General features: G+C 34.4%; 1 protein-coding gene across 1 annotated transcript in view; it reads left to right on the top strand.

Annotated features, from left to right (window-relative positions):
* The first annotated feature begins 910 nt into the window (after positions 1-910).
* Positions 911-17633, top strand: part of LOC114344934 (endoribonuclease Dcr-1) — a 78521-nt gene continuing 61798 nt past the window's right edge. Inside the window, exon 1 of the mRNA XM_050651516.1 lies at positions 911-2399. Coding sequence (XP_050507473.1) covers positions 1098-2399 — 1302 coding nt within the window. The 5' untranslated portion in view covers positions 911-1097. The remainder of the gene's footprint in view (positions 2400-17633) is intronic.

The raw sequence follows: 17633 nt of genomic DNA, 5'->3' as shown, positions 1-17633 counted from the left end.
TGTGAATAAAAAGCCCTATAGGGCTTTTCATCGATTGCCATTTGTTTCGAGCATCTGTCATGTGTCACATAATATTAATATATCTACGTCATACGTCTCTAGTTTGTATCATTGTTATATACCAATAACGTATGACGTAAATATATTAATATTATGTAAAACACGACAGAAGCTCGAAACAAATGACTGTGAATGAAAAGCCCTATACTGAAAAAGTAATACTTTTGAAAAATTTAAACGCAGAATGAAAGACTAGATTATTACCGAGGGCTAAAAGTCCCTCAGAATAAATAAAAAGTTTCTTTTGAATGAGATCTTTGAAAATAAAAATCACACTAAATTGTCTCTTAGTTTTTCACCCCTGTAACTTTTTTCTCAGAATTCGAAAAAATAAATCCTATTTAAATATAGTATTGGAGCCGAAATTTTGCGACCTATGTGAAATAAAGATATCTATCATAAATCAATAATTCAAAAAATTTGCTTTCGTCACATCCCCTAATTCCTAATCCTGTTTTATTTTGAGTAGGTATAAAAGTTCAACATACTAAAATACTGTTATTTGTTTCAATCTTTCTATGTAAGCCATGCATAATATTGTGTAATTAATAAAAATAGAAAATTGAACTAAACCTACGAGCAATATTATTTAATTATGTAGTTTTATATAGTTTCTTCTGGCCTACGCGATACGCCACTGGCACTCGTGTTTGGTTCTAACTTGGTTTTGGCTTCAGTTTCGTTCTCGATGCGGTCACTCCAGGGAGAGGGTAAAAAATTTTCCATTCTCTAAGTGGCTAACCTAACTTATTTCTTTCTGTTTGTTATCATTTCTTCTTTCTTTTTGTGATTGTCATTGTCATTTTTGGTGTCACTGTCACGTGTCACGGTGTCAGGTGTCAGTGTCATATATCACAACAAGTCCATTGTGTTCTCACAACAGATAAAATAAATAATATTTAGAATAATTTTAATATATTTTAAATTGTATAAATGAAATAAGGTTCAAAAGAAATCTCGGATTTTCATAATGTGTTGTGTTAAATGATAATAGATATTAACCAAACTTTTTCCACTCCAAAGAGATATTTATCAAAATGGCAAGTTATCATAATGAAAATGTATACACACATACATTCACTCCTAAAGAATATCAAGTTGAATTATTGGAATCTGCGAAAATCAAAAACACCATAATGTGCTCCAGCACAAGTTGCGCCAAAGCTTTTATTCTTGTTAAGTTATTACAAGAATTTTCCTGGCAAATGCGAATTAAGAATGGTAAAAAAGCTCTGTTTATCTTAGATCCACAGAATGTTCCGATTATGACCTCGCATATAAAGTATCTAACAGATTTAAATTGTATTAGCATCATGGAATATACTCTTGATGCCAAGGAAAATGGAATTCTGGACTATTTTGAACCTTATCAAGTGATTACCTCTACTGCAGAAATATGTGTGGAAATGCTCAAGCAAAGTATTATTTCAGATTTTTCAGCATTCAATTTATTTGTTATTGATGATTGTTTATATGGTCCAAGACAGTCACTTATAGAGATAATTATGAAATATTACAGAAGCTCACCAGTTTTTAATCGACCTAGAATACTTGGTTTAACAACAGGTCTATTAAGTTCAGAATTACAGCCAGATAGACTAGAAGGGGAACTAAGAAGACTAGAAAAATTACTAAATTCTGATGTGGACACTTCATCGGAAATAGTAACATTGATTAGATTATGTTGTAGACCACATGAAACTTTAATAGAATGTCCTAAAAATGAACCTGACAGTTTGTATGATGAAATAAAAAATATTATTAAGATGGCAATAGAATTTCTTAAAGATCACAGGTATGATCCAAGTGAAATATATGAAGATGATTTATTGGAAGAATTAAAACAAGTTCCAGATCCTCGAACTGTTCCTTTAGAGTTACTAGAGGAGTTTTTAGAAATTCTCAAAGACCTAGGACCATGGGGTGCAGATAAAGCTGCTCTTAACATTTTGTCAAAAATTGAGAAACTTAAAGTAAAAATACCATATGAAAGGCATTATTTATTACTCTGTATGGTATCATCAGCTTTAGTAACTGTGAGAGCAGTATGTGATTATGTGTTTGAAAGCTATGATGAGCTTGAAAGAATAAACAAGTTTTCTTCTCCAAAAGTTCTCAAGTTTATTGATGTTTTAAAACAATTTAAGCCTCCTGGAGAAAAGCCACAACCTTCTCAATTAATAAAAGACAAAGAGGAAACTTCACCAGTTAAAATAAAATGTAGGGGGAAGGGACCAAGAAGGCCTTTATTTCCCAGACCTCAAAATGAAGATAACTTATGCTGCTTGGTCTTTGTTCACAATCGCTATAAAGCCAAATCACTATTTGCCTTGCTCTGTGTAAGTAAAATGTTATTTTCTATGTCATATATTTTTATTTTTAACCTTTAACTACTCGCGCATCAAATTATAATATTTATAAGTACATGTGTGGAGTACTTTGTACACCACAAGAGAACACACTTAAAATAGGGGTTGTTTATTTTTTTTTGAAAAATACATTTAGTTGTTTGTTATAAGCCTTATTCGGCATCAGTGAATGCTTGGAGTTCCTTCTCAGTAATTTGGGATTTATGAATGGAATCTGATCCCTTGAAAAATAAAATTACCAATAAAAAAATTTTCAAATGTGATTTTTTACATGAGAGAAGATATTGTTTATAAAGAAAAATATATTTTTTCTATGGATGCTATACAATGTGCAACTTCTTTTACTACTTACATACCTACATTCAAAATGAACAATTCCTCATGCAGTGAGAAAAGTCGTCCATTGTAGTGAGAGATATTTTTTCTCACAGGTTTCATACATATGATTGCCGTTTCCATGGTAATATGCACAATACAAACACAATTAATGTTGTCAAACAAAATATGTTGAAGCTAAACTTACCAGGAATTACCTTTCAAAACTGTTAAAAAAAAAATTGTTAATTAAAATTTTAAATAAATAACTCTGAAAATATGAAATTTTTACTTTTTCTAACCCAAATGTACATATCTATCTTATTTGCTTACTAAAAATGACTTAAGTTAAGCCAAAACATATTAAACACACAGCGTCTTATGCAGTATCCTGTGTAAATGTATACGAATTCTTAACTAAAAGCGATGTCTCTGCAGATACAGCGTTTTTGCTAAGCACGGCACCATAATATGTATTTTATTTCAATTTATGTATTATAATATACATAAAAGCGCCCAAGTTATTTAATTTTGAAGTTCGAATTCCTGACAAAACTGCATCCACAGAAAAAGTACAGTGTACAACACATGAGAAAATGACATATTTCTCCCTTCGCTTGATTTGCGGCACTCGCCTCTTGCCAACAAACTTCTGCGCTTGTGAGAAATATGTCTCTTTTCTCACTTGTTGTACAGCTGGTTCCTAAAAAAACTGATACGACTCTTAGTAAGATTTGATCATTTTGAGCAGTGTATGATTGGTCTGACATTATATTATATTTATTATGACAGACAAATAATAAAATAAACAAACAGCCATTTTTGAGGTTGAAGTTATCTGACAAATTTTAAGATTTGGCAGTGACAGTATGTAAATAATAAGTATTTATCCTTCAAAATATAATAAATTAAATTTAAATAACCTCATATTCATTATATCACACCTCATCAAAAGCTTTTTACAAGAACATACTCAGCGATTTTGATATGGCTTAGAGCCAGACTACATCAAGATCGCCTATAAATCGTGCTGGTAATTGCCTTGCAGCGAGACCAAAAACAAAAAGAAGAAGAACAAGAAAGTACACTTCTCAATTTTCTACAAAATACTCTTTAAGAGTCGTATCAGTTTTTTTTGGAACCAGCTGTACAATATACTATTGTGCCATAATGACTAAAAAAAAAAAACAATTGAAAGATGTACTTACATTACTACAATCTTGGCATATTTTGTACATCACCCGAAATAACAAATAATAAACTGGTACACTTCGCGTCAAAAAAAACTGGTACAAGTCTTATAACCGAAAATCGTGTTTTTCTAGTTGTGTAAATTGGTCTTATCACATATGTCATTCTTATTTCTAGGCAACGTTGCCAGTTCAACTAAAATATTATATCAAACCAGCTAAAAGCAGGGCTGTGCGGCAGACCACAAGTTTTTAGTAGGTTTACTAAAAATTAAAAGAACATCGAGAATTCTCGATTAGTCAGTCACATGTATTTAAACATGCATCCTAAAAAATTCTCTTATTAATTTTGTAATGTTCCATCATCTCAATTAAGCACCCATAAATTAATTCGTGTTCTATTATAATTTATGACAGATATGACATGAAGGACAGATAATAACTCTAGACATGACATTAAATTATTATGTTTAATTTAAAATCGAGAAGTGTGAAGGGTTTCTCGTAAAGTGTAGCACAAAACTCTTTTAGAGTTGTGGGATACTAATAAATAAAACACACTGGAAATAGTAAAATTTGAAATTAATACAAAATGAATAACTTTTACAGTGAACAAGTGTGTAACTTAAATATTATGTATTACAATAAAATTCGAAACTGCTGAAATATTAAGGACACAGGAGGAAAATGTCGTCTGTCAAAATGTTCAATGCGTTTTATTAAACACATTGAATTCTGACTAGAATTCGGAGTTCTGTCTAAAAATTTTATACCGGATGGTGAATTGAAAAACGGGCCATATTCAATGAAAAATTTTAAACTGTTGAATTCCTGCTTCCCTAATTATTTTATATCAAAACAAATAAACAACTATTTCTAGAGGATTGAAATCTGTATTGAAAACAAATGTTAAAATTGTTCTACGAATGAAACATATTCCAAAATTTTGTAAAAATATAATAATTTTTCACAGAAATACACCAAAGTTAGGTCACACACATTACCATAATGTGTATCGGTTGCGTTCGGTCACAGTGAAGTTATTATAAATATTGACAATTTGAACTGTCAAAATTTTTATTTTATCATTTCTTGTTTAAAAAATAATAAAATTGATAAGATAGCCTGAGTTGAGGAGAAACTAATAATAGTAATAAAGATGTTTTGTTCAGTCAATAGTGTGCGAACAATCAGGTAAATAATAACGTGGGCCTAACTTTTACACACATAACTACTGTGGCAAAGGAAGGTATTTTTCAAAATTTTGGAATTTTTTCCTCTACAAATAGCTTCTCATGACTTTTGTTGTAAAATTATTAGGGAAGCAGGAATTTAACAGTTTAGAATTTTACATTGAGTTTCCTATGGCCCGTTTTACGATTCACCACCCTGTATATTTTTGAACGTTATTTTTTGTATTTAGATTTAGTGCAATTCCATTATCTGTGCTGGCAACAACGCCGTGATTCACGAGCCATTGTGTCCAGTCTGAACACAGGTTTACATTGGGAAAAAAAAGTGTACCAGTTTTTTTTGACGCGAAGTGTACTTATGGTCTTCTCAGAATGCCGATTATAACGAAACTAAAACCAATTGTAAAGCACATTCCCAGTGGCGACGTGTGACTTTTTCTGAAGTGTTACCAAAACCAGATGCAAAAAATCTTATTTAAAAAAATGAAGATATGGCTAAATGTATATATACACTCACCGGCACAAAATTATGTCCATGAACCTAGCAGAGCAAGGTTAGCAGAATGGAATCAGACCAAGTGCATAATTAGGTGCTAATTAAGTACCCCAATCGCGAATTTAGTGCTCCTTTTTTTTTTTTTTTAATTATGACGTGTTCTGCCAGGTACATATGAACTCAGCAGAGCATAACCATAAAAAACATCAAATCGAAAAGTGACCAAGCTTATAATTAAGTACTAATTAGGTGCTAATTTAGTACCCCAATCGCGAATTTAGTGCTTTTTTTTTTAAATTATGACGTGTTCTGCCAGGAACAGCTGGTTCCTAAAAAAATGATACGACTCTTAAAGCGTATTTTGTAGAAAATTGAGCAGTGTACTTTCTTCTTCTTCTTCTTTTTGTTTTTGGTCTCGCTGCAAGGCAATTACCAGCACGATTTATAGACGATCTTGATGTAGTCTGGCTCTAAGCCATATCAAAATTGCTGACTATGTTCTTGTAAAAAGCTTTTGATGAGGTGTGATATAATGAATATGAGTTTAATTATATTTAATTTATTATATCTTGATGGATAAATACTTATTATTTACATACTGTCACTGTCACTGCCAAATCTTAAAATCTGTCAGATAACTTCAACCTCAAAATATGGCTGTTTGTTTCTTTATTTTATTATTTGTCTGTCATAATAAATATAATGTCAGACTAATCATACACTGCTCAAAATAATCAAATCTTACTAAGAGTCGTATCAGTTTTTTTAGGAACCAGCTGTACATGTGAACTCAGCAGAGCACAACCATAAAAAACATCAAATCGAAAAGTGACCAAGCTTATAATTAAGTACTAATTAGGTGCTAATTTAGTACCCCAATCGCGAATTTAGTGCTCCTTTTTTTTTTAAATTATGACGTGTTCTGCCAGTTACATATGAACTCAGCAGAGCACAACCATAAAAAACATCAAATCGAAAAGTGACCAAGCTTATAATTAAGTACTAATTAGGTGCTAATTTAGTACCCCAATCGCGAATTTAGTGCTCCTTTTTTTTTTAATTATGATGTGTTCTGCCAGGTACATATGAACTCAGCAGAGCACAACCATAAAAAACATCAAATCGAAAAGTGACCAAGCTTATAATTACTTAGTTACTTTCCGTGTCCGGAACACCAACAACTTTAAATTCTGTATTTCCAATGGTTGGCCACATAGATGGCCCTGTCATTTGCTATAATTAAGTCTTGTTCTGTGCAGGTCTCTCTCATCTCTGTGCATGATAGTAGATGCCGGCTGGTCTGAACCGCGCCACAGTCGCAGGTATCGTCCTCCTGGTATCCCCATTTTTTCAGGTTACTAGCACAACGTGAAACGCCGGTTCTTAGTCTGTTTAGCGCTTTCCAAGTCGGATACGGTAAATTGTGTCCAGCAGCCATTTCCTCCGAGGGAGGAAAATGTGTCGCAGTAGTTGACGCTTGCCATAGGTGTATTCGGCGCGTCTCTGGCGCTTCGGGGATGGATCTTGATGTTTTCAGGAAGCTTTTCCGAGATCTTAGTCTGCTTGGCTGAGTTTGGTGGTCATATAAGGGGTGTCTTCGGTCCGTCTCCTGCTTTTTCCGTTCTACCTCTGACGTGACCTTTCTCCTGATTGGTGGTGGAGCAATTCCAGCAATGGGGTATACCTCTTCGATAGGTGTCGGTTTCAGGCAACCCGATATTATACGGACCGTTTCATTTAGAGCCACGTCGACGTTCTTTGCGTGAGCAGAGTTTGCCCATACTGGTGCTCCAAACTCCGCGGCCGAAAAACATAATGCCAAGGCAGAAGTGCGGAGAGTGTGTGGTTGTGCTCCCCATTTTGTATTAGTTAGCTTGCGGATGATATTATTTCTGGCACTTACTTTCTTCTTAACATCTTGACAGTGGTATCGGTAAGACAGAGTTCTATCCAGACGGACGCCAAGGTATTTTGGCGTCTTGTTGTGTTCCAGCATCTGACCACGCCATTCCACCTCCAGCGACCTTCGGGCATGCTTGTTTCTCAGGTGGAAAGCACATACCTGGGTTTTTGTGGGATTGGGTTTCAGATGGTTTTTATCATAGTATAGAGCTAAGTCTCCCAGGGCATCTGTCAGCTTCACTTCGACTTCATTGAAGGTTCTTCCCTGAGCTGCCACCGCTGTATCATCAGCGTAAATAAATTGCCTTGTTTGTTGGTGTATGGGTTGGTCGTTGGTGTATATGTTGTATAGAAACGGCGCGAGGACACTTCCCTGTGGTAGCCCATTTTTTTGGTCCCTCCACCGACTGTTCTTGGACTGGAGCGTTACGTAGAAGCGTCTATTCTGGAGGAGACATTTCACTAACCTTGTTAGTCGGAAGTCCTTTGTAGTTTCGTAGAGTTTTGCGAGTAGCCGTTGATGGTTAACTGTATCATAGGCGGCAGTTAGGTCTATGAACGCTACTCCTGTTATTTCCTTCCGTTCAAAACCATCTTCAATATGTTGGGTGAGATTAAGAATTTGACTGCAGCAGCACTTTCCGGGTCTGAATCCTGCTTGTTCTGGAATAATTTTAGTCTCCACATATTCTGCGATCCGGTTCAGTATCATTCTTTCAAAGGCCTTGAAAAGGTGGCACAAGAGAGATACAGGTCTAAAACTCTTTGTATCCGCCGGATCCTTCCCTGGTTTTAAGAGGGCTACCACTCTAGCTTTTCTCCAGATTTTGGGGATTTGTAATGTACGGATGCAGCAATTCATCATTTTTACGAGCCACTCTACGGTTTTTAGTCCAAAGTTCTTTATTTGCTCTGTTCGTATGTCGTCCAGGCCAGCCGCTTTATTATCTTTCATTTGATGGATCGCGCCTCTCATCTCCTCTAGACAAAAAGAGGTACCTAGAACATCTCTTTCTTCGTCGATATTCCGTTGAGCTCTCACCTTGTTCTTTCTTGATGTCGTCTTACCGTTCATTAGAAGATGATGGGCTATCTGATCGGGTGTGACTTCTGTCATGTTGACTGCCGGAGCAGCGGGATCGTTGCCAAGATTCCGAATCAGCTTCCAGGCACGTCTGCTGTTTTGTTTCATGTCCAGACTCGTGACCAGCTTGCACCACCTTTCCGTTCTGTTGGCGGATATCGCATGTAACATTTCCTCCCCAGCCTGTATTGTCGCTTCCGAGAAAGGGTCTTCTTCATATAGCTGTTCGTATCTTTTAAGTAGGGGTTTAGATTCTTCATTGAGCCCCGCTATGTACTCAGTTCGACAACCTCTAGGGATAAATTTCCGTGATACTTGCTTTACGATTTCTACAAATTTATCGTATGAATCAGGGCAAGGTTCTAGCTGGGAAACTTCTTGATCCAATGTTTCAGAGAATTTTTCCCATTTTGCTTTAGTAAAGTTGAACCTTCTCTTGAAAGGAACAATTTCGTATCTGATTGCCGCGTTGGAAAGACAAATTATTGGTCTGTGCTGTGTCTTTGGGAGAGCGCTTCCAACGATTTTTGTCACCTGGTCTCCAATTCTGTCGCTGACAAATATATTGTCTGGGTTGTAACCTCTGCGCCATCTTCCGCTGTTGAACGACGCAGGCTGCTTTGGATCGTGAATAAGTTTTAGGTTCATGCTTTCAGCCCATTTTTCTAGTTCTTCGCCATTGGAATCTGTTTCGTTGTAACCCCACGCGACACTGTGACAGTTGAAGTCACCCAGTACGAATTTGATTTGCTGTGATTGAAAGTTATTCGGTTCCTCAAAAGCAAAGTCAGCGTTTGGTGGTTTGTACATTGACGTTACTGTACAGGAGTTTATCTCCACTGTGAGGATCTCGATGTCATTTTGATCTGTTAGAGATGTGGATGCTACGTCGATATCTGGTCTGACGAAGACTGCGCTACCATATTGGTCGTGTGGTCTCTCCAGTATGAGCTTCATACCCCGAATCCTTGGTCTGCGGCTTGCAGTACCTCTATGGGTTTCTTGAACCAGTAGAACATCGACACCATGTTCTCTGCACATATTAGACAATAGGTCTTCTTTATCTGCTGACAGTCCTTCAATATTAATTGAGGTCGTCATCAAAAATGGCCTTGATAAAGACCGTTTTGATTTTGATTGCATCTGTGTTGTTGGTGCACCGGTGTTTATAATCAATAATTTTATTTATTAATTAATAATTTTTTTAATAAGCTTATAATTAATTTATTTAGTGTTCCTTTTTTTTAATTATGACGTGTTCTGCCAGGTACATATGAACTCAGCAGAGCACAACCATAAAAAACATCAGTACGCGCCAAAATTTGGAAAAAAAAGTGAGCATGAAATTCGTTATTAGGGCACTTAATTAGCACCTAAATTTAAGATAGGTATGTTTGGACTTTTTTGATTTTTTTGAGGTAGTACTCTAATGACTTCATATGTACCCGGCAGAACATGGCTTAAAGGAAAGAAAAATGGAGCATTTAATTCGCGATTGGGGTCCTAAATTAGCACCTAATTAGTACTTAATTATAAGCTTGGTCATTTTTCGATTTGACGTTTATTAAAGTTGTACTCTGCTGAGTACATATGTACCTGGCAGAACGCGTCATAATTAAAAAAAAAGAATCACTAAATTCGCGATTGGGGTACTAAATTAGCACCTAATTAGTGCTAAATTATAAGCTTGGTCACTTTTCGATTTGATGTTTTTTATGGTTGTGCTCTGCTGAGTTCATATGTACCTGGCAGAACATGTCATAACTTAAAAAATAAAGGAGCACTAAATTCGCGATTGGGGTACTACATAAGCACCTAATTAGCACTCAAATGTGAGATAGGCCAGCAACTCTATTGATGATGTTTTCAACGGCTTGACTTTGTACTGACCTCGCATGAACTTGAATGCAGTACGCGTCAAAATTTGGAAAAAAAACAGCATGAAATTCGTTATTAGGGCACTTAATTAGCACCTAATTAGCACCTAAATTTAAGATAGGTATGTTTGGATTTTTTTGATTTTTTAAGGTAGTACTCTAATGACTTCATATGTACCTGGCTGAACATGTCATAACTTAAAAAATAAAGGAGCACTAAATTCGCGATTGGGGTACTAAATTAGCACCTAATTAGTACTTAATTATAAGCTTGGTCACTTTTCGATTTGATGTTTTTTATGGTTGTGCTCTGCTGAGTTCATATGTACCTGGCAGAACACGTCATAATTTAAAAAAAAGGAGCACTAAATTCGCGATTGGGGTACTAAATTAGCACCTAATTAGTACTTAATTATAAGCTTGGTCACTTTTCGATTTGATGTTTTTTATGGTTGTGCTCTGCTGAGTTCATATGTACCTGGCGGAACATGTCATAACTTAAAAAATAAAGGAGCACTAAATTCGCGATTGGGGTACTACATAAGCACCTAATTAGCACTCAAATGTGAGATAGGCCAGCAACTCTATTGATGATGTTTTCAACGGCTTGACTTTGTACTGACCTCGCATGAACTTGAATGCAGTACGCGTCAAAATTTGGAAAAAAAACTGAGCATGAAATTCGTGATTAGGGCACTTAATTAGCACCTAAATTGAAGATAGGTATGTTTGGATTTTTTTGATTTTTTAAGGTAGTACTCTAATGACTTCATATGTACCTGGCAGAACATGTCATAACTTAAAAAATAAAGGAGCACTAAATTCGCGATTGGGTTACTAAATTAGCACCTAATTAGTACTTAATTATAAGCTTGGTCACTTTTCGATTTGATGTTTTTTATGGTTGTGCTCTGCTGAGTTCATATGTACCTGGCAGAACACGTCATAATTTAAAAAAAAGGAGCACTAAATTCGCGATTGGGGTACTTAATTAGCACCTAATTATGCACTTGGTCTGATTCCATTCTGCTAATCTTGCTCTGCTAGGTTCATGGACATCACAAAATTCTGCCACCCAAAATTTTTGATTAAGTTTGACAATCTATAACTTTATTATTTGTACTTCGACTTTCAAGATTCTTGCACGAGTTTGTAGGTACATGTATTTATGTCAATTGCTATTATTCCGGTAACAAAAATTTTTTGCTTAGATGGCATTATACGGGGGTGAATGTAAGCGTTGTTTTTTCTCTTAACTTTAAAAAATTCTGTGGAAAAATTGGAGGGCTGATTTTGTTTCATACTCCTTTTGTATTATCCTGGAGGCATCACTAAGGTCATGTTTTTTGAATTATCTGAATATCTCTTTTCTTGTAAGAGCTGTAATTAAAAACACTGCTTTGAAGGTTTATTTAATTAAACATATCAAACGCACTAAAATTAACAAAACAAAACAAATTTAACAACAAAACAAAACAATTTAATAGCGGTTATGTCCACCTCTTGCAGCAACGACTGCGCGTAATCTGTTTAGCATCTAATAAAGATGTGTTTTCCTTGCCTGGGGAATAGCCCGATATTCGTCTACCAGGGCCAAAACTGTACCAAATTTTCTGGAGGCCTAGGATGACGGCAAATAGCTTTTTTTATTCATCCCATAAATGCTCAATATGATTGAGATCTGGGCTGCATGCGGGTCATTATAATCTTATCAATCCAACCCCAATATTGTATGAGTCAATCAGTGTTTTTATTTACAAAAAATGGTACAGCTCTTACAAGAAAAAAGATATTCGGAGAATTCAAATAACAAAATGTTGGTGATGTCTCCGGGAAAATATAACAGGACTATGAAACAAAATCAGCTATTCCATTTTTCCACAGAATTTTTTAAAATTAGGAGAAAATACAACGCTTTCTTACACCCCTGTACAATGACATGCAAGCAAAATTTTTTGTTACCGGAATAATACCAAACAATATGAATACATCTACCTACAAACTGGTGCAAGAATCTTGAAAATCGGAGCACAAATAATAAAGTTATAAATTGTCCAACTTAATCACAAATTTTGGGTGGCGGAATTTTGTGCCGGTGAGTGTAGCTTCAATATTATCATTTTGTATATCACTTGAAACTCTCGAAAAAACAGATGTTTCTAGATGTTGACAAAATTTTTAATCTTTTTTGGCAATTAATGTTAACAATTCCCTGTAATTGCCTCGATTGTCAGTGTTGTGGCACTCAAAATGACCACGAAACGCTAGTTCTTGTTTGGCCCAAAAACATACAGTATCTATTATAAGTGTGCTAGGACCTATCTATTTTTTTAACAAACTCATTATGTTTAGCAATACATATTTGCTTTAAAAGCTTGGTTAAGAGAACTTTTGATTTTTGTTTTGCCAAACTGAATCAAACTGGGTATACATCTTACATGTAGGTAAAGGAGAAATTTCATGTCTCCTTTTTAAAAATATAACACTATTTAAATCGTGAACCTGGTCCACCCATTTTTCTGTAGAAACCAGAAGACATGGCCAAGAATACAGTATATTTTTCTTGCAACCATAATATAACCAAGGATTTTCACTGTACCAACTAAATTTAGAATATCGAACTACTTTTGTTGATTCCTTTTTTAAATTGTTTAAAATAGGTCTTTCATTTTTAATCTTATTTTTTTCTTCAAAATTATACAAGGAGAATTACTTTTCAAGTAGTTGATCGATTAAGAAGCGACACTCATCCATGGTTAACTGCACGCACACTTTTTATAGGTACTGTCACCAATTTTAAATTTGGTAACAGCGCTACTGATACACAGCGCGCTTATGCCGTCGCTTCTTCAAAATTTTCAGTCACTAGCCGGTCCCGAGCGCCAGCGTGGGTATATAACCATTGTAACCAGAAATGAGTCTGGTAACAGAGTATAATAAAGTGCAACTGAGTCACATAAACTCGCCAATATTTTCGTGTCTACGAGTAGTTTTCTATTTACTGAGTTAGGTACTATTACCACATAATATATTAATATACTTCTATTGGTAAAAATATTGGTAAATAGAATTATTCATCGTCATAAAATATTTATTTGCAAGATTTTTAACTGTTACCAATGGTAACAGTGGTTACATGGACGCTTCGCCAGTGCACATTCCAGTAATAGGTTAGATGGATAAACAAGGTCAAAAATTAAATTTTTAAATATATTTGCAGTAGAATTCTTATATCTGGCGTACAAAATACGCCAGCGTGTGTAGTTAAAGGTTAAAATAAATAAATGACAGTATGTATTTTTATTAGTTGAATGGGTCCACCGAATAACGTTGTAAGTGCCACATTGTTCATTTTTGAGAAGCTGAAGAAAAAGTTTTAAAATTGTGATAATGGTGAGTTTATACATTTTAAAGGTGAGTAATACAGTTTTTAATTGTATTAACAAACTTTATTACTAACTTTTAAAATGTTTAAGTTTGCCATTGTTATAATTTTAAAACTTCTTTAACAATATTCGGCGGACCCATTCAGTTGTTAAACTCATTGTTCTTACAATTATTGCATTATAGAACTTTGCACTATTGAACTCCCAAGTGTAGCCTAGAGCTTCAGTGAAAACGCACCATCAAGTTCTATTTTGTGCTAAGGCCTTCCCTTTATTCCAAGACTCTCCTTGACCTCTTATCTCGAGTATAATGGATTTTCTCCAGCCAAGTTTGTGCTGGGCGACCTTCTTTTTCCTTTTCCTTGGGAATTCCACTCTAGGAGAGTTTTTGCAATACTAAATCTATTTTTAAATTGTGTGATCGATCCAACCCCACTTTCTTGACTTTATTTTATTTTCTACCCTCGTCCAACAATTATTCATAGGCATTTATTAACAAAGGGCTTCAGTTTGTCGGTAAGGGTTTTTGCCACTTTCCAGGTTTCACATCGGTAGAGTAGAACAGACATGACATTTGACTGGAATATTTGACTTGAAATATATCTTCATCTTTGTAGTATACTGGCCATATCTCCAAACAGGGTTGAGCATGCTGAAAACTTGTTGAGCTTTTTGAATCCTCATACGAATATCGTCTTCTGCACCTCTGCTTTCTGTTATGACACTTCCAAGAAATAAAATTTTGCATATTTTCAATCTGCATGATGTTAATAGTAGATAATTTATTGTTTCTTGCATTTATTCTCATGAATTTGGTTTTATTAATATTGATTTTCAAACCTATTTTATTGGCTTCATTGGAAAGTATTTCCAATAATTGGTCAGCCAGATCTTAGAATCTTTGTCCTAATAGGCAGATATCGTCATTATATTCAAGATTGCTTAACAGCTTATTGGAATATTGTTCTTTAGTTTGGAGCCCCCATTATACTTCACACTTTCACAGAATTGAGCAGGTGCAGAGAAAATTCCTTAGGTACCTAGCATATAAATCCAATATACCTCGTGTAAATGAATTTTCATATGATTTTGCATTATTACAAGATACATTTTCCCTGTCTACTTTGAAAGTGAGGAGGGATCAGGCAGATCTCAAATTATTTTTTAAACTCATTAATAGCATGATTGACTGCCCTTCATTGATTTCCACAATGTCGTTATCAGTTCCAATAAGAAACACCAGATCAGTTAACGTATTTCATCAGCCATTTAGTAGAACCAATGTTGGCCTTAATTCTTATCTAGAGTGTCACGAATGGCTAACTGTTATGCTGATAGTTTGGATTTTTTTAATGAAAGCTTTAGTAAATTTGTGAGCCTGTTGAAGCAAATTGTGATATAAATTTTTCAATGTGATATATTGTAATAACGTGTAACTAATGATTTTGTACCTGTCAGTTTTATATATCAATGTTGTATTGTTTTTACACTTTTTGGACTGTATTTAGATTGTTTTTATATTTGACTTTATTAGATTTTATTATTTGACTAATTCTATTGAGGTTTTTGAACTGTAAATTATTGTACTAAAAGTGGGCAAGGCCCGTTAATAAATAAATAAATAAATTAATGCACTCACCCGAGTTAACTTGGTATTGAAATACGTTTCTATTTTCGCATACTTAACCCATTAACTCCCAAATTAATTTTTTTTGAATTTTTGCGTAATTCTTATAAATCTTAAAGATGTTGGTTAAAACTGACTAAAAATAATTTTTTTTTTTGTAAAATTTATGTACAGGGGTTAAAAAATGCTGATACCATATGATATAGTGGGCGTTTAGGTTCATTTTATTGCAAAAATTAAAACTAAAATTACGTGTTGGTAAATAAAAATTACAACATGTTCTATTATTCATTTTGTATAAACTGTTGCAAAACAATTAAACATAATCCCACGTTACATTTTTGGCACATTGTTCGGCCAAAAGATTTACAATCTCTAACTGCATATCGTCTTCTTCGGCAAGAAACTCTTATATGAAATGATCTATAGCATCAAACCGTACATCTGGAAAAATATTCTTGTTAAGAGCAGTTCTTCTAGCTCTCTTTTTGGAGTGGTACCATACTTGTTCAAATAAACTTGGACTATTTCCCGTCTAAAATCTAGATTTGATGCATTACGATTTTTGTTTTCTGTATAAATACCATGCGTTCTGTATAGCTACGTCTATAAGGCATTTATAATTCGGTAAGAAGCTACTCCTTGGTCCATAAGATCAGTTCCCCTATCTTATTAATTATAGGCTTCATTTCATTGAGGACGAGGCAGCAATATGTTTCTTTTTTCTTTCTGAACCTGTCGTAATGGTTGGACACCAGTATTTGTAGAACACATTGTCACTACTGAGTTGACCATCCAACGAACTTGTCGAATACTATTATTTTTTTCGTATATCACTTGTTCATACTGCTCTCGATCCTTTTTTTTAAACAAATTTTTGCTAGTCAAGGTACATGATCGGGATATACGATTTTATCGTATCGTGCCTACCGCTCTATATCCTAGATTCTAGATTACAAAGGAAGGAGAACAAGTTTAGGCCGGTAAACGAGTTATTTGTATGTAAAAAATGGTAAATTCGGTTCTTTTAGTTCTTGTAACATAAGAATCAATGGTATTGACGCTTTGGCAAACAATTTCTCCTAAGAGCCCACGGATACCATATTATTATGGTATCACGCTAATTTAGGGCTTCATATCAAAAGCAAATTAAAATTTATTCAAAATATTTATGCTCAAAACAAATATTTGATCTATTTACATTAGCGTTTATATCAAACTTTTACTAAAATATGTAATACTACTGCGAAAATATACTTGCGCCCGTCGAACATCCATAATTTCGACTGAAAATAAAAACTGTTCAGGAAAAAAAATTGCACACCAATAAAACATACAGCAATCGGCTTACAAATGAGATATAATGAAAGTCTGTCATGTCTGCTAACCTTGAAACTGAAAATATTCGAATTCCCACTAAAACAATTCCAGTGAAGCCTCAATAATATTGAGAGGGATTTTGATACCGTATGGTATCCGTGGGCGCTAATGGGTTAACTGAGTTAACTCGGGTGATCGCATGAGGGTATTTATTTTATATTTTTTCAATACTGGGAAACTGGGGAAAGCCTATGTTCAAAATTGGACGAATTAAAGGGCAAACGAAGAAGAAGATTTTTCCAATAAGATATGCGTTTTTTTACTTTAGATTATCTAGTCTTGTTGATAGTTTATTTTACTCTAATAAAATAAATAGATAATTTTGTGACGTATTTTTGCAAATAAATCGGTGAGTTAAGCGGTTAAGCATGTGGTTGACAACCATTGTATCTCTCTTATGTCTGAGCCTAGTTTGGAGAGATCATAGTCTACAGCTATGTTAAAAAGACACGACAAGGAAAAGAGATCTGAAATAAAGACAAGTTACAATTACTTATTGAAACACCAAGCAATTTGAAGTATTGCCACATTTACTTAAAAATATGTGTCCATACTGTATTTTCACATCTCATGTACAGCTGGTTCCAAAAAAAAACTGATACGACTTGTAAGATTTGATCATTTATTGAGCAGTGTATTTGATTGGTCTGACGTTGTATTATATTTATTATGACAGACAAATAATAACATAAACAAACAAACAACAAGCAACTGATTACATATAATATTATGTTAATTCATAAATTGTAATAAA

This window comes from Diabrotica virgifera, chromosome 5 (genome assembly GCF_917563875.1).
Source record: "Diabrotica virgifera virgifera chromosome 5, PGI_DIABVI_V3a".
NCBI classification, from domain to species: domain Eukaryota; kingdom Metazoa; phylum Arthropoda; class Insecta; order Coleoptera; family Chrysomelidae; genus Diabrotica; species Diabrotica virgifera.
The sequence above is the reverse complement of the archived record's forward strand: the minus strand, read 5'-3'. Positions and strand labels throughout refer to the sequence as shown.